General features: G+C 43.9%; 1 protein-coding gene across 1 annotated transcript in view; it reads left to right on the top strand.

Moving 5' to 3' along the window:
* The window catches only part of LOC118965582 (alpha-N-acetylgalactosaminide alpha-2,6-sialyltransferase 5-like), a 55333-nt gene that overhangs the window by 17656 nt on the left and 18639 nt on the right, over positions 1 to 19038 (top strand). The window contains exon 3 of the mRNA XM_036986723.1: positions 16268 to 16501. Within this exon, the coding sequence (XP_036842618.1) occupies positions 16268 to 16501 (234 nt within the window). The remainder of the gene's footprint in view (positions 1 to 16267; positions 16502 to 19038) is intronic.

Raw genomic sequence — 19038 nt, 5'->3', positions numbered from 1 at the left:
GGGGATCTCAGAAGATACGAAAGAAAGGTTGAACAGACAGACAGACAGACAGACAGACAGACAGACTTTGCCATAAATATTCTGAATGAGTCATCCATATTTAATAACACTTGCCAAGCCAGGCAGAAGAAACATGTTCTCTGAGTTTGAAATGTCAATATGCACTGAGTGAGCCTGTCTGATTAAATGAGGATTCACACACATCAACACACACACAGACACACACACACACACACACACACACACACAGACACACACACACACACACACACACACACACACACACACACACACACACACACACACACACACACACACAGACACACACACACACACACACACACAGAGACACACACACACACACACACACACACACACAGAGAGAGACACACACACACACACACATATAGACACATACACATATACACACACACATAACACACACACACACACATACACACACACACATGCACAGGATGAAGGGTATTGATTAATCCTTCTGGTGATGTGGGCAGCAGTGCATCACTCAATGAAATGTCCAATTTATTCTCCTGTGCTTGTTCTCCCAGACATAAACGTATTGACATATAGGTGACATAGCAAGTGGGGACAGCAGACTGGGATAGGGAGAGACTGAATATGTCTGTAAACACACCAGCCAGCTAGTCTGTGCATGCTCTGAGGACGCGGCTAGGGATGCCGTCTGGGCCGGCAGCCTTGCGAGGGTTAACACGTTTAAATGTCTTGATCACGTCGGCCACGGAGAACGAGAGCCCACAGTCAACCCCAGTGACGCAGAATGACATGAGTGATAACGGTGTGTGACAGCGGGCCGTGTCTGAGCCGTTGAATTGCGACTCCACGTTGGCTCTATACTGGCATTTCGCTTGTTTGATTGCCTTGCGGAGGGAATAACTACACTGTTTGTATTCAGCCATATTCCCAGTCATCTTTCCATGGTTAAATGCGGTGGTTCGTGCTTTCAGTTTTGCGTGAATGCTGCCATTTGTTTCTGGTTAGGGTGGGTTTTAATAGTCACAGCAGGTAAACATAGGTAGCAGTAGGTAAACATAGGTAACAGCAGGTAAACATAGGTAACAGTAGGTAAACATAGGTAACAGCAGGTAAACATAGGTAACAGCAGGTAAACATAGGTAACAGTAGGTAAACATAGGTAACAGTAGGTAAACATAGGTAACAGTAGATAAACATAGGTAACAGCAGGTAAACATAGGTAACAGCAGGTAAACATAGGTAACAGTAGATAAACATAGGTAACAGTAGATAAACATAGGTAACAGCAGGTAAACATAGGTAACAGCAGGTAAACATAGGTAGCAGTAGGTAAACATAGGTAGCAGTAGGTAAACATAGGTAGAAGTAGGTAAACATAGGTAGAAGTAGGTAAACATAGGTAGCAGTAGGTAAACATAGGTAACAGTAGGTAAACATAGGTAGAAGTAGGTAAACATAGGTAGAAGTAGGTAAACATAGGTAGCAGTAGGTAAACGTCCTCAATAGCTGTCCCAGTCCGCGTGATCAAAACAATCTTGATGCGTGGATTTCGATTGGTCAGACCAGCAATGACTAGTCCTTAGCACGGATGCATCCTGTTTGAGTTTCTGCCTATAGGAAGAGAGGAGCAAGATGGAGTCGTGGTCAGATTTGCCTAAAGGAGGGCAGGGGAGGGCCTTGTATGCATTGCGGAAGTTAGAGTAGCAGTGAGCCAGTGTTTTGCCAGGCGGGTGCCACAGTCAACAAGCTGATAGAATTTAGGTATCCTTGTTCTCAAATAATTTTCTTTGTTAAAATCTCCAACTATAATAAATGCAGCCTCAGGATATATAGTGTCCAGTTTGTATAAAGTCCAGTGTAGTACTTTGAGGGCCGTCGTGGTATCGGCTTGAGGGGGGAGGGGGGTGTACACGGCTGTGACAATAACCACCAAGAATTCTCTTGGGAGATAATACAGTTGGCATTTGATTGTGAGGAATTCTAGGTCAGGTGAACAAAAGGACTTGAGTTCCCGTATGTGGTTACAATTACACCATGAGTCGTTAATCATGAAACGTACACCCCCCCGCCCTTCTTCTTCCCGGAGAGATGATTATTCCAGTCGGCGCGACGCACAAAGAATCCAGGTGGCTGTACCGACTCTGACAGCATATCCCGAGAGAGACATGTTTCCGTGAAACAGAGTATGTTACAATCCCTGATATGTCCCTGGAAGCAACCCTTGCCCTAACTTCGACTACCGGGAAAGTCGTATTCCTGGTTGTAGTCCTGGTTGTAGTGCTGGTCGTAGTCCTGGTCGTATTCCTGGTCATAGTCCTGGTCATAGTCCTGGTTGTAGTGCTGGTCGTAGTCCTGGTCGTAGTCCTGGTTGTAGTGCTGGTTGTAGTGCTGGTCATAGTCCTGGTTGTAGTGCTGGTCGTAGTCCTGGTCGTAGTCCTGGTCGTAGTGCTGGTCGTAGTCCTGGTCTTATTCCTGGTCATAGTCATGTTCGTAGTCCTGGTCATAGTCCTGGTCGTAGTCCTGGTTGTAGTGCTGGTCATAGTCCTGGTCGTAGTGCTGGTCGTAGTCCTGGTCGTAGTCCTGGTCGTAGTGCTGGTCGTAGTGCTGGTCGTAGTCCTGGTCGTAGTCCTGGTCGTATTCCTGGTCGTATTCCTGGTACAGTTCACACAGTTCCTCCCGGCTATAGTTCTTCCTGGCTTATATCCAATAGTTCTTCCTGGCTTATATCCAATAGTTCTTCCTGGCTTATATCCAATAGTTCTTCCTGGCTTATATCCAATAGTTCTTCCTGGCTTATATCCAATAGTTCTTCCTGGCTTATATCCAATAGTTCTTCCTGGCTTATATCCAATAGTTCTTCCTGGCTTATATCCAATAGTTCTTCCTGGCTTATATCCAATAGTTCTTCCTGGCTTATATCCAATAGTTCTTCCTGGCTTATATCCAATAGTTCTTCCTGGCTTATATCCAATAGTTCTTCCTGGCTTATATCCAATAGTTCTTCCTGGCTTATATCCAATAGTTCTTCCTGGCTTATATCCAATAGTTCATCCTGGCTTATATCCAATAGTTCATCCTGGCTTATATCCAATAGTTCTTCCTGGCTTATATCCAATAGTTCTTCCTGGCTTATATCCAATAGTTCTTCCTGGCTTATATCCAATAGTTCATCCTGGCTTATATCCAATAGTTCTTACCAGCTGTATGTAATAAGACTCAAGATTTCCTTGGGTAACAATGTAATAAATAATACATTAAAAAAAAAAACGTCAAAGTTTCCTAAGAACTAAAAGCGAGGCAGCCCTTTCAGTCGTCGTCCAGATCACAAAGGGAAACTCGGCCGCAAGCTGTCCAGTACCGCACGCCTACCGGACGAGCTAAATACCTGTTATGCTCGTTTCGAGGCTAGCAACACTGGACCATGCAAGACAGCACCGGCTGACGCTCTCACGCTCTCCGTAACCAATGTTTTGTAAGTCCTTTAAACAGGTTAACATTCACAGGGCTACAGGGCCAGGCCGACTATTTGGCAACTGCTTGGCATCTGACCGCAATGTGCTACAGTACAGAGGTTAATGCATACAACCCAGTATGTGCTACAGTACATAGGTTAATGCATACAACCCAGTATGTGCTACAGTACATAGGTTAATGCATACAACCCAGTATGTGCTACAGTACATAGGTTAATGCATACGACCCAGTATGTGCTACAGTACATAGGTTAATGCATACGACCCAGTATGTGCTACAGTACATAGGTTAATGCATACAACCCAGTATGTGCTACAGTACATAGGTTAATGCATACGACCCAGTATACAGCTCATTCAGAAAGTATTCAGACCCCTTTCCCTTCTCCACATTTTGTTACGTTACAGCCTTATTCTAAAATGAATTAAATCAACTTGTTTTTCTCATAAATCTACACACAATACCCCATAATGACATCACAATACCCCATAATGACATCACAATACCCCATAATGACATCACAATACCCCATAATGACATCACAATACCCCATAATGTCAAAGCGATTTAATTTATTTATTTATTTTTACATTTTTGAAAATGTATTAATATAAAAAAAAACATAAACACCTTAATTACATAAGTATTCAGATTCGCTATGAGACTCAAAATTTATATCAGGTGCATCTTGTTTCCATTGAAACAAGTTTCTACAACCTGGAGTCCACCTGTGGTAAATTAAATTGATTGGACATGATTTAGAAAGGCACACGCCTGTCTATATAAGGTCCCACAGTTGACAGTGCATGTCAGAGCAAAATCCAAGCCATGAGGTCGAAGGAAATGTCCGTAGAGCCCTGAGACAGGATTGTGTCGAGGAACAGATCTGAGCAAGGGCACCAAAACATTTATGCTGCTTTAAAGGTCCCCAAGTACACATTAGCCTCCATTATTCTTAAATGGAATAAGTTTGGAACCACCAAGACTCTTCCTGGAGCTGGCCTCTGGCCAAACTGAGCAATCAGAGGAGAAGGGTCCTCTGAGTCTCTCTTAGATAGAGAAGGAGAGGGGAGGTGCAAGGAGAGAGAAAAGAGAGAGAGAGAGACCTAGAAGGGTAGAAGGGGGGATGGACAGATAGAGAGGAGGCAGAGAGAGGGAGAAGAGAGAGAAGAGGTAGAGATAGCGAGCTCCCAGGGGATCTCTTCTCTTTTCTCACAGTCCTGCGTTTGATTTTGTCTGGTGTCGTGAGGAGAAGAGGACTCAAACTATTCCAGCATCTCTGTGGATCTGTGGAAAAGAGGGAGAGGACCAGAAGATGTGTAGACAGATATAGATGGATAGAGAGCTCTGTCATGAGGAGAGGATGATTGGAGCCATTCTGCCATGCCGTCTCTCCATGGAAGGAAAGAGGGTGGGAGAGAGAGAGAGAGAGAGCAGATAGAAAGAGAACAGCTGCTCTCAGATTGTCTCTGAGACATGCGATTACCAGACAGACTCTCAGATATAGGTAACAGGCCAGGTCAGGAGGCAGGAGCTGGAGTGGTGGAAAACAGAAAACAGTACCCCTACCTCCCTAGTACTGCATGCTATAACAAACAGTATCCCCTACCTCCCTAGTACAGCATGCTATAACAAACAGTATCCCTACCTCCCTAGTACTGCATGCTATAACAAACAGTACCCCTACCTCCCTAGTACAGCATGCTATAACAAACAGTACCCCTACCTCCCTAGTACTGCATGCTATAACAAACAGTACCCCTACCTCCCTAGTACTGCATGCTATAACAAACAGTACCCCTACCTCCCTAGTACTGCATGCTATAACAAACAGTACCCCTACCTCCCTAGTACTGCATGCTATAACAAACAGACCCCTACCTCCCTAGTACTGCATGTTATAACAAACAGTATCCCTACCTCCCTAGTACTGCATGCTATAACAAACAGTACCCCTACCTCCCTAGTACTGCATGCTATAACAAACAGTATCCCTACCTCCCTAGTACTGCATGCTATAACAAACAGTACCCCTACCTCCCTAGTACAGCATGCTATAACAAACAGTACCGCTACCTCCCTAGTACTGCATGCTATAACAAACAGTACCCCTACCTCCCTAGTACTGCATGCTATAACAAACAGTACCCCTACCTCCCTAGTACTGCATGCTATAACAAACAGTACCCCTACCTCCCTAGTACTGCATGCTATAACACACAGTACCCCTACCGCCCTAGTACTGCATGCTATAACAAACAGTACCCCTACCTCCCTAGTACTGCATGCTATAACAAACAGTACCCCTACCTCCCTAGTACTGCATGCTATAACAAACAGTATCCCTACCTCCCTAGTACTGCATGCTATAACAAACAGTACCCCTACCTCCCTAGTACTGCATGCTATAACAAACAGTACCCCTACCTCCCTAGTACTGCATGCTATAACAAACAGTACCCCTACCTCCCTAGTACTGCATGCTATAACAAACAGTACCCCTACCTCCCTAGTACTGCATGCTATAACAAACAGTACCCCTACCTCCCTAGTACTGCATGCTATAACAAACAGTACCCCTACCTCCCTAGTACTGCATGCTATAACAAACAGTACCCCTACCTCCCTAGTACTGCATGCTATAACAAACAGTACCCCTACCTCCCTAGTACTGCATGCTATAACAAACAGTACCCCTACCTCCCTAGTACTGCATGCTATAACAAACAGTACCCTTACCTCCCTAGTACTGCATGCTATAACAAACAGTACCCCTACCTCCCTAGTACTGCATACTATAACAAACAGTACCCCTACCTCCCTAGTACTGCATGCTATAACAAACAGTACCCCTACCTCCCTAGTACTGCATGCTATAACAAACAGTAACCCTCCCTCCCTAGTACAGCATGCTATAACAAACAGTACCCCTACCTCCCTAGTACTGCATGCTATAACAAACAGTACCCCTACCGCCCTAGTACTGCATGCTATAAGAAACAGTAACCCTCCCTCCCTAGTACTGCATGCTATAACAAACAGTACCCCTACCTCCCTAGTACTGCATGCTATAACAAACAGTACCCCTACCTCCCTAGTACTGCATGCTATAACAAACAGTACCCCTACCGCCCTAGTACTGCATGCTATAACAAACAGTACCCCTACCTCCCTAGTACTGCATGCTATAACAAACAGTACCCCTACCTCCCTAGTACTGCATGCTATAACAAACAGTACCCCTACCTCCCTAGTACTGCATGCTATAACAAACAGTACCCCTACCTCCCTAGTACTGCATGCTATAACAAACAGTACCCCTACCTCCCTAGTACTGCATGCTATAACAAACAGTACCCCTACCTCCCTAGTACTGCATGCTATAACAAACAGTACCCCTACCTCCCTAGTACTGCATGCTATAACAAACAGTACCCCTACCTCCCTAGTACTGCATGCTATAACAAACAGTACCCCTACCTCCCTAGTACTGCATGCTATAACAAACAGTACCCCTACCTCCCTAGTACTGCATGCTATAACAAACAGTACCCCTACCTCCCTAGTACTGCATGCTATAACAAACAGTACCCCTACCTCCCTAGTACTGCATGCTATAACAAACAGTACCCCTACCTCCCTAGTACTGCATGCTATAACAAACAGTACCCTTACCTCCCTAGTACTGCATGCTATAACAAACAGTACCCCTACCTCCCTAGTACTGCATGCTATAACAAACAGTACCCCTACCTCCCTAGTACTGCATGCTATAACAAACAGTACCCCTACCTCCCTAGTACTGCATGCTATAACAAACAGTACCCCTACCTCCCTAGTACTGCATGCTATAACAAACAGTACCCCTACCTCCCTAGTACTGCATGCTATAACAAACAGTACCCCTACCTCCCTAGTACTGCATGCTATAACAAACAGTACCCCTACCGCCCTAGTACTGCATGCTATAACAAACAGTATCCCCTACCTCCCTAGTACTGCATGCTATAACAAACAGTACCCCTACCTCCCTAGTGCTGCATGCTATAACAAACAGTACCCCTACCTCCCTAGTGCTGCATGCTATAACAAACAGTACCCCTACCTCCCTAGTGCTGCATGCTATAACAAACAGTACCCCTACCGCCCTAGTGCTGCATGCTATAACAAACAGTACCCCTACCTCCCTAGTACTGCATGCTATAACAAACAGTACCCCTACCGCCCTAGTACTGCATGCTATAACAAACAGTACCCCTACCTCCCTAGTACTGCATGCTATAACAAACAGTACCCCTACCTCCCTAGTACTGCATGCTATAACAAACAGTACCCCTACCTCCCTAGTACTGCATGCTATAACAAACAGTACCCCTACCTCCCTAGTACTGCATGCTATAACAAACAGTACCCCTACCTCCCTAGTACTGCATGCTATAACAAACAGTACCCCTACCTCCCTAGTACTGCATGCTATAACAAACAGTACCCCTACCGCCCTAGTACTGCATGCTATAACAAACAGTACCCCTACCGCCCTAGTACTGCATGCTATAAGAAACAGTAACCCTCCCTCCCTAGTACTGCATGCTATAACAAACAGTACCCCTACCTCCCTAGTACTGCATGCTATAACAAACAGTACCCCTACCTCCCTAGTACTGCATGCTATAACAAACAGTACCCCTACCTCCCTAGTACTGCATGCTATAACAAACAGTACCCCTACCGCCCTAGTACTGCATGCTATAACAAACAGTACCCCTACCTCCCTAGTACTGCATGCTATAACAAACAGTACCCCTACCTCCCTAGTACTGCATGCTATAACAAACAGTACCCCTACCTCCCTAGTACTGCATGCTATAACAAACAGTACCCCTACCTCCCTAGTACTGCATGCTATAACAAACAGTACCCCTACCTCCCTAGTACTGCATGCTATAACAAACAGTACCCCTACCTCCCTAGTACTGCATGCTATAACAAACAGTACCCCTACCTCCCTAGTACTGCATGCTATAACAAACAGTACCCCTACCTCCCTAGTACTGCATGCTATAACAAACAGTACCCCTACCTCCCTAGTACTGCATGCTATAACAAACAGTACCCCTACCTCCCTAGTACTGCATGCTATAACAAACAGTACCCCTACCTCCCTAGTACTGCATGCTATAACAAACAGTACCCCTACCTCCCTAGTACTGCATGCTATAACAAACAGTACCCTTACCTCCCTAGTACTGCATGCTATAACAAACAGTACCCCTACCTCCCTAGTACTGCATACTATAACAAACAGTACCCCTACCTCCCTAGTACTGCATGCTATAACAAACAGTACCCCTACCTCCCTAGTACTGCATGCTATAACAAACAGTAACCCTCCCTCCCTAGTACAGCATGCTATAACAAACAGTACCCCTACCTCCCTAGTACTGCATGCTATAACAAACAGTACCCCTACCTCCCTAGTACTGCATGCTATAACAAACAGTACCCCTACCTCCCTAGTACTGCATAAAACAGTAGGAAGAGAACTCAGACAGACAAGAAATGTCCACGACACAAGTCATGCACACACACGCACGCACGCACGCACACAGACAGACAGACAGACACACACACGCAGACAGACAGACAGACAGACAGACAGACAGACAGACAGACAGACAGTAGTAGGAGAATACATGTTGCTCCGACTCTCACTTCAAGTCACACGTTACAGTTTTTTTCAATCACTTCGGCACAATTTTCAGATGTATATTTTCAAACTGTTAACACGTTGTAAACGCCCCCTCTCGTCTGTTCAGAATCTTTGATTGTGCATTCATTGGGGTTTCACACATCTTCCAACCCCGCAGCGCACACACTTTTACACACACCAACTGATTAATGGATGGATGTTGTTGTTTTCATGCTTTGTTTGTTCTTTTCCATTTTATGTCTCTCTCTGATAAGCTACCCAGGAAAGGGCTGAAACTAGCGCATATTAATACTGAATATGTAGCCTAAAAAATAAGCTTCATGAAATCCATAACTTGCTAACATCAGATAACATTCATATACTGGCCCACGCTTCGTACTGGTCGCCAAACCCACTGACTACAGTTTATCTACAAGTCTCTGCTGGGTAAAGGCCCGTCTTCTCTCAGCTCACTGGTCACCATAGCAGCACCCACCTGTAGCACGTGCTCCAGCAGGTATATTTCACTGGTCACCCCCAAAGCCAATTCTTCCTTTGGTCGTCTTTCCTTCCAGTTCTCTGCTGCCAATGACTGGAACGAATTGCAAAAATCACTGAAACTGGAGACTCATATCTCCCTCACTAACTTTAAGCACTAGCTGTCAGAGCAGCTCACAGATCACTGCACCTGTACATAGCCCATCTGTAAATAGCCTATCCAACTACCTCATCCCCATACTGTATTTATTTATTTATCTTGCTCCTTTGCACCCCAGTATCTCTATTTGCACATAATTGCTATATTGTAATTACTTTGCCATCATGGCCTATTTATTGCCTTACCTCTCCTATCCTACCTCATTTGCACATGCTGTATATAGATTTTTCTACTGTGTTATTGACTGTATGTTTGTTTATTCCATGTGTAACTCTGTGTTGTTGTATGTGTCGAACTGCTTTGCTTTATCTTGGCCAGGTCGCAGTTGTAAATGAGAACTTGTTCTCAACTGGTCTACCTGGTTCAATAAAGATGACATTTAAAAAATAAAAAATAAATTGTTAAATACTGTATTAGCCATTTCTGAGACTCACTTAGATGATACAGCAGTAACATCTACAGAAGAGACAGGAATGCCTGCGAGGGAGGTGTTGCTGTATATATTCAGAGCCATATCCCTGTAATGCTTCGAAAATATCTTATGTCAAGTGTTGTTGAAGTGTTGTGGTTGGAGGTTCACCTGCCTCATCTAAAGCCTTTTATTTTGGGGTGTTGCTATAGGCCACCAAGTGCTAACAGTCAGTATCTAAATAATGTGTGTGAAATGCTTGATAGTGTATGTGGGGACCTGAACATTGACTGGTTCTCATCAAGCTGTCCACTAAAGAGGAAGCTTCTTATTGTAACCAGTGCCTGTAACCTGGTTCAGGTTATTCATCAACCTACCAGGGTGTTTACAAACACTACAGGAACAAGATCATCCACATGTATCGATCACATGTGTACTAATATTGTATAACTTTGTTCTAAAGCTGTATCTGTTCCCATTGGATGCAGTGATCACAATATAGTGGCTATATCCAGGAAAGACAAAGTTCCAACAGCTGGGCCTTAAATAGTGTATAGGAGATCATACAAAAGACATTGCTGTGACTCTTATGTGGATGATGTTAAAAATATTTGTTGGTCTGATGTTTAATGAGGAGCATCCAGACGCTGCACTTGATGAATTTATGACATTTCTTCTTCCAATGATTGATAAACACGCACCTGTTAAGACTGTTAGAACTGTTAAGGCTCCATGGATTGATGAGGAATTGAAAAACCGTATGGTTGAAAGAGATGGGGCAAAAGGAGTGGCTAATAAGTCTGGCTGCACATCTGACTTACTGCACATTGAGAAATGATGTGACTAAACTCAACACAAAGAAGAAACTGTATTATGAAGCCAAGATCAATGACAAAAAGAATGATGGATAAAAAGTACTTTAAATGAAATTATGGACAGAAAGACAAATTCAACTCCATCTTTCAACCAATCAGATGACTTATTCATCACAAAACCATTTAATGTTGCCAATTTTTTAAATGATTTACTTCATTGGCAAAGTGGGCAAACTTAGGCAGGAAATGCCAACAACGAACAGTGAGAAATCGAATTTATGCATAAAATAACTAATAATGAAAGAAAAGTTAGTGTGGGAGAAGTTTAAAAATGATTGTTATCGATCAATAATGACAATTCTCCTGGCATTGACAACTTAGATGGAAAGCTACTGAGGATGGTAGCTGACTCTATAGCCACTCCTATCTGTCATATATTTAATCTGAGCCTAGAGGAAAGTCTTTGTCCTCAGGATTGGAGGGAAGCCAAAGTCATTCCGCTACCCAAGAGTGGTGAAGCAGTTTTACTGGTTCTAACAGCAGACCTATCAGCTTGCTGACAGCTCTTAGCAAGCTGGTGAAAGAAATAGCGTTTGGCCAAATACAATGCTATTTCTCTGTAATCAAATGAACAACAGACTTTCAGCATGGTTATAGAGAAGGGCACTCTAAGATGTACTGGACTGACACTAATGACTGATGATTGGTTGAATGAAATTGATAATAAGATGCTTGTGGGTGTCGTACTGTTAGATTTCTGTGCAGCCTTCTATATTATTGACCATAACCTGTTGTTGAGAAAACATACAGTACCAGTCAAAAGTTTGGTCACTCCTACTCATTCCAGGGTTTTTCTTTATTTTTACTATTTTCTACATTGTAGAATCATAGGGAAGACATCCAAATTATGAAATAACGTATATATGAAATCATGTAGCAACCAAGAAAGTGTTAACAAAAATCTAAATATATGCCTTGATGACAAATTTGCTCACTCTTGGTCCTAGACTTGGTGCTCCGGTACTGCTTGCCGTGCGGTAGCAGAGAGAACAGTCTATGACTAGGGTGGCTGGAGTCTTTGACAATTATTTAGTCCTTCCTCTGACACCGCCTGGTGTAGAGGGCCTGGATGGCAGGAAGCTTGGCTCCAGTGATATACTGGGCCGTACGCACTACCCTCTGTAGCCCCTTACGGTCGGATACCAAGCAGTTTCCATACCAGGCGGTGATGCAACCGGTCTGGATGCTCTTGATGGTGCAACTGTAGAACTTTTTTGAAAATCTAGGGACCCATGCCAAATCTTTTCAGTCTCCTAAGGGGGAAAAGGCGTTGTCGTGCCCTCTTCACAACTGTCTTGGTGTGTTTGGACCATGATAGTTTGTTGGTGATGTGGACACCAAGGAACTTGAAACTCTCGACCCGCTCCACTACAGCCTTGTCAATGTGAATGGGATCGTGTTCGGCCCTCCTTTTCCTGTAGTCCACGATCATCTCCTTTGTCTTGCTCACATTGAGGGAGAGGTTGTTGTCCTGGCAGCACATTGCCAGGTCTCTGACCTCCTCCCTATAGGCTGTCTCGTCGTTGTCGTCGATCAGGCCTACCACTGTTGTGTCATCGGCAAACTTAATGATGGTGTTGGAGTCGTGTTGGCCATGCAGTCATGAATGAACAGGGAGTACAGGAGGGGACTAAGTACACTACCCTGAGGGGCCCCTGTGTTGAGAATCAGTGTGGCAGATGTATTGTTGTCGACCCTTTCCACCTGGGGGCGGCCCGTCAGGAAGTCCTGGATCCAGTTGCAGATGGAGGTGTTTAGTCCCAGAGTCCTTAGCTTAGTGATGAGCTTTGTGGGCACTATGGTGTTGAACGCTGAGCTGTAGTCAGTGCACAGCAGTCTCACATAGGTGTTCCTTTTGTCCAGGTGGGAAAGGGCAGTGTGGAGTGCGATTGAGATCCCCCCCCCCCCCTTCAATGTAGTTACTTGTTATTCTTTCAATTAAGTTATGTTCAGATATAACTGATGCTGTAGCCATTGCCCAGCACAGGCGCTTCTTGTTGTCGTCATAAACTAAACCCACCTCACAAATTATCTAAGGACGCTGATTGGCCGGCCATACGGTGGAGGGAGAGGGAGGGGCTTAAACGGTTTGAATCTGGCCGTGGGCAGACTGTATCTGTGTAGGGAAAGAGAATGTAAGCTCGAGAGATCAGGATGGATGGTACGAAGGTAGGCCATAAAGTGTCTGTGTAGGGAAAGAGAATGTAAACTCGAGAGATCAGGATGGTTCTATCTAACATCACCTCCATCTATCTAACATCACATCCATCTAACTAACATCACCTCCATCTATCTAACATCATCTAACATCACCTCCATCTAACTAACATAATCTAACATCACCTCCATCTAACTAACATCACCTCCATCTATCTAACATCACTTCCATCTAGCTAACATCACATCCATCTAACTAACATCATCTAACATCACCTCCATCTATCTAACATCACCTCCATCTATCTAACATCACTTCCATCTATCTAACATCACATCCATCTAACTAACATCACCTCCATCTATCTAACATCACATCCATCTAACTAACATCACCTCCATCTATCTAACATCCCCTCCATCTATCTAACATCACATCCATCTAACTAACATCACCTCCATCTATCTAACATCATCTAACATCACTTCCATCTAACTAACATCACCTCCATCTATCTAACATCACCTCCATTTATCTAACATCACCTCCATCTAACTAACATCACCTCCATCTATCTAACATCATCTAACATCACCTCCATCTAAGTAACATAATCTAACATCACCTCCATCTAACTAACATCATCTAACATCACATCCATCTATCTAACATCACCTCCATCTATCTAACATCACTTCCATCTATCTAACATCACCCCCATCTAACTAACATCATCTAACATCACCTCCATCTATCTAACATCACCTCCATCTATCTAACATCACTTCCATCTATCTAACATCACATCCATCTAACTAACATCACCTCCATCTATCTAACATCACCTCCATCTATCTAACATCACATCCATCTAACTAACATCACCTCCATCTATCTAACATCATCTAACATCACCTCCATCTATCTAACATCACTTCCATCTATCTAACATCAACTCCATCTATCTAACATCACCTCCATCTATCTAACATTATCTAACATCACCTCCATCTATCTAACATCACCTCCATCTAACTAACATCACCTCCATCCATCTAACATCAACTCCTTCTATCTAACATCACATCCATCTAACTAACATCACCTCCATCTATCTAACATCATCTAACATCACCTCCATCTATCTAACATCACCTCCATCTATCTAACATCACCTCCATCTATCTAACATCACCTCCATCTAACTAACATCACCTAACATCACCTCCATCTATCTAACATCATCTAACATCACCTCCATCTAACTAACATCACCTCCATCTATCTAACATCACCTAACATCACCTCCATCTATCTAACATCATCTAACATCACCTCCATCTAACTAACATCACCTCCATCTAACTAACATCACCTCCATCTATCTAACATCATCTAACATCACCTCCATCTATCTAACATCACCTCCATCTAACTAACATCACCTCCATCCATCTAACATCAACTCCATCTATCTAACATCACATCCATCTAACTAACATCACCTCCATCTATCTAACATAATCTAACATCACCTCCATCTATCTAACATCACCTCCATCTATCTAACATCACCTCCATCTATCTAACATCACCTCCATCTAACTAACATCATCTAACATCACCTAGATGGAGGTGATGTTAGATTATGTTAGATAGATGGATGTGATGTTAGTTAGATGGAGGTGATGTTAGATTATGTTAGATAGATGGAGGTGATGTTAGATAGATGGAGGTGATGTTAGAAAGATGGAGGTGATGTTAGTTAGATGGAGGTGATGTTAGATTATGTTAGATAGATGGAGGTGATGTTAGATAGATGGAGGTGATGTTAGATAGATGGAGGTGATGTTAGATAGATGGAGGGGATGTTAGATAGATGGAGGTGATGTTAGTTAGATGGAGGTGATGTTAGATTATGTTAGATAGATGGAGGTGATGTTAGATAGATGGAGGTGATGTTAGTTAGATGGAGGTGATGTTAGATTATGTTAGATAGATGGAGGTGATGTTACCTAGATGGAGGTGATGTTAGATTATGTTAGATAGATGGAGGTGATGTTAGTTAGATGGAGGTGATGTTAGATAGATGGAGGTGATGTTAGTTAGATGGAGGTGATGTTAGATAGATGGAGGTGATGTTAGATAGATGGAGGTGATGTTAGTTAGATGGAGGTGATGTTAGTTAGATGGAGGTGATGTTAGATTATGTTTTTACAACTTGATTGGAGTCCACCTCTGGTCCTCTCCCTCTGGTCCTCTCCCTCTGGTCCTCTCCCTCTGGTCCTCTCCCTCTGGTCCTCTTCCTCTGGTCCTCTCCCTCTGGTCCTCTCCCTCTGGTCCTCTACCTCTGGTCCTCTCCCTCTGGTCCTCTTCCTCTGGTCCTCTCCCTCTGGTCCTCTCCCTCTGGTCCTCTCCCTCTGGTCCTCTTCCTCTGGTCCTCTCCCTCTAGTCCTCTCCCTCTGGTCCTCTCCCTCTGGCCCTCTCCCTCTGGTCCTCTCCCTCTGGTCCTCTCCTCTCTGGTCCTCTCCCTCTTGTCCTCTCCCTCTGGTCCTCTCCCTCTGGTCCTCTCCCTCTGGTCTTCTCCCTCTGGTCTTCTCCCTCTGGTCCTCTCCTCTCTGGTCCTCTCCCTCTGGTCCTCTCCCTCTGCTTCTGGTCCTCTTCCTCTGGTCCTCTCCCTCTGCTTCTGGTCCTCTTCCTCCCTCTCTCTATGAAAATAACAAAATCTCTCCCTCTCTCCTCCAGCCACTGAAGGGATTATTATTATTATAATATTAGATGACTATTATTATTTTAAGATGCACTGCTGTAGCATCCATTTCTTCCTCTCTCCCTCGTCCTCTCCCCTTTCCTCTACTAAAATAACAAAACATCCCTCTCTCCCTCGTCCTCTCCCCCTTCCTCTACTAAAATAACAAAACATCCCTCTCTCCCTCGTCCTCTCCCCTTTCCTCTACTAAAATAAGAAAAACATCCCTCTCTCCCCCAGCCTCTGAGAATGCACTGCCATAGCTGTGCGTTGGTCACCAGCTCTGGTCACCTGATGGGTGGTGGTCGCGGCGAGGAGATCGACCGGGCGGAGTGTGTCATCCGTATGAACGACGCCCCCACGGCGCTGGGGTACGGGCGAGACGTTGGGCGCCGCACCTCGCTACGCGTCATCGCTCACTCCAGCATGCAGAGGGTCCTACGGAACCGCCACGAACTGCTCAACGCATCCCAGGTTAGATGATTCTCTGGGATTTCAAACGTGCATCTTGTGTAAACGGTTTGGTTGAACAGCAACACTCTCGACTCCGAACTAGACATGTGACGACGGGGTACAAGTCCCTACTCAGCCTCTCCTCTCTGTGTCCTGATCTGCTATACTTCCATTACTTCTTTCTGCATGTTGTTGATGAATGTTGTACTACTGGGGACAATATAGGTCACAGTGTTATCTACTGGGGACAATATAGGACTGTTGTTGATGAATGTTGTACTACTGGGGACAATATAGGTCACAGTGTTATCTACTGGGGACAATATAGGTCACAGTGTTATCTACTGGGGACAATATAGGTCACAGTGTTATCTACTGGGGACAATCTAGGACTCTTGTTGAAGAATGTTGTACTACTGGGGACAATATAGGTCACAGTATTATCTACTGGGGACAATCTAGGACTCTTGTTGAAGAATGTTGTACTACTGGGGACAATATAGGTCACAGTGTTATCTACTGGGGACAATATAGGACTGTTGTTGAAGAATGTTGTACTACTGGGGACAATATAGGTCACAGTGTTATCTACTGGGGACAATATAGGTCACAGTGTTATCTACTGGGAACAATATAGGTCACAGTGTTATCTACTGGGGACAATATAGGTCACAGTGTTATCTACTGGGGACAATCTAGGACTCTTGCTGAAGAATGTTGTACTACTGGTTGACAATATAGGTCACAGTGTTATCTACTGGGGACAATCTAGGACTCTTGTTGAAGAATGTTGTACTACTGGGGACAATATAGGTCACAGTGTTATCTACTGGGGACAATATAGGACTGTTGTTGAAGAATGTTGTACTACTGGGGACAATATAGGTCACAGTGTTATCTACTGGGGACAATCTAGGACTCTTGTTGAAGAATGTTGTACTACTGGGGACAATATAGGTCACAGTGTTATCTACTGGGGACAATATAGGACTGTTGTTGAAGAATGTTGTACTACTGAGGACAATATAGGTCACAGTGTTATCTACTGGGGACAATATAGGTCACAGTGTTATCTACTGGGAACAATATAGGTCACAGTGTTATCTACTGGGGACAATATAGGTCACAGTGTTATCTACTGGGGACAATATAGGACTGTTGTTGAAGAATGTTGTACTACTGAGGACAATATAGGTCACAGTGTTATCTACTGGGGACAATATAGGTCACAGTGTTATCTACTGGGAACAATATAGGTCACAGTGTTATCTACTGGGGACAATATAGGTCACAGTGTTATCTACTGGGGACAATATAGGACTGTTGTTGATGAATGTTGTACTACTGGGGACAATATAGGACTGTTGTTGAGGAATGTTGTACTACTGAGGACAATATAGGTCACAGTGTTATCTACTGGGGACAATATAGGTCACAGTGGTATCTACTGGGGACAATATAGGTCACAGTGTTATCTACTGGGGACAATCTAGGACTCTTGTTGAAGAATGTTGTACTACTGGGGACAATATAGGTCACAGTGTTATCTACTGGGGACAATATAGGTCACAGTGGTATCTACTGGGGACAATATAGGTCACAGTGTTATCTACTGGGGACAATATAGGTCACAGTGTTATCTACTGGGACCCTATAGGATTGTTGTTAATGCATGTTGTACTACTGGGACCCTATAGGACTGTTGTTAATGCATGTGAAAAACATTCAATAAAATTCTCTCTAAAAGGCACATTGTCAATAGGGCATCGCTCACTCCAGCATGCAGAGGGTCCTACGGAACCGCCACGAACTGCTCAACGCATCCCAGGTTAGATGATTCTCTGGGATTTCAAACGTGCATCTTGTGTAAACGGTTTGGTTGAACAGCAACACTCTCGACTCCGAACTAGACATGTGACGACGGGGTACAAGTCCCTACTCAGCCTCTCCTCTCTGTGTCCTGATCTGCTATACTTCCATTACTTCTTTCTGCATGTTGTTGATGAATGTTGTACTACTGGGGACAATATAGGTCACAGTGTTATCTACTGGGGACAATATAGGACTGTTGTTGATGAATGTTGTACTACTGGGGACAATATAGGTCATAGTGTTATCTACTGGGGACAATATAGGTCACAGTGTTATCTACTGGGGACAATATAGGTCACAGTGTTATCTACTGGGGACAATCTAGGACTCTTGTTGAAGAATGTTGTACTACTGGGGACAATATAGGTCACAGTGTTATCTACTGGGGACAATCTAGGACTCTTGTTGAAGAATGTTGTACTACTGGGGACAATATAGGTCACAGTGTTATCTACTGGGGACAATATAGGACTGTTGTTGAAGAATGTTGTACTACTGGGGACAATATAGGTCACAGTGTTATCTACTGGGGACAATATAGGTCACAGTGTTATCTACTGGGAACAATATAGGTCACAGTGTTATCTACTGGGGACAATATAGGTCACAGTGTTATCTACTGGGGACAATCTAGGACTCTTGCTGAAGAATGTTGTACTACTGGTTGACAATATAGGTCACAGTGT

Source organism: Oncorhynchus mykiss, chromosome 8 (genome assembly GCF_013265735.2).
Source record: "Oncorhynchus mykiss isolate Arlee chromosome 8, USDA_OmykA_1.1, whole genome shotgun sequence".
Classification (NCBI taxonomy): domain Eukaryota; kingdom Metazoa; phylum Chordata; class Actinopteri; order Salmoniformes; family Salmonidae; genus Oncorhynchus; species Oncorhynchus mykiss.
Note: the sequence above shows the minus strand (reverse complement) of the source record. Positions and strands in the feature narration are given on the sequence as shown.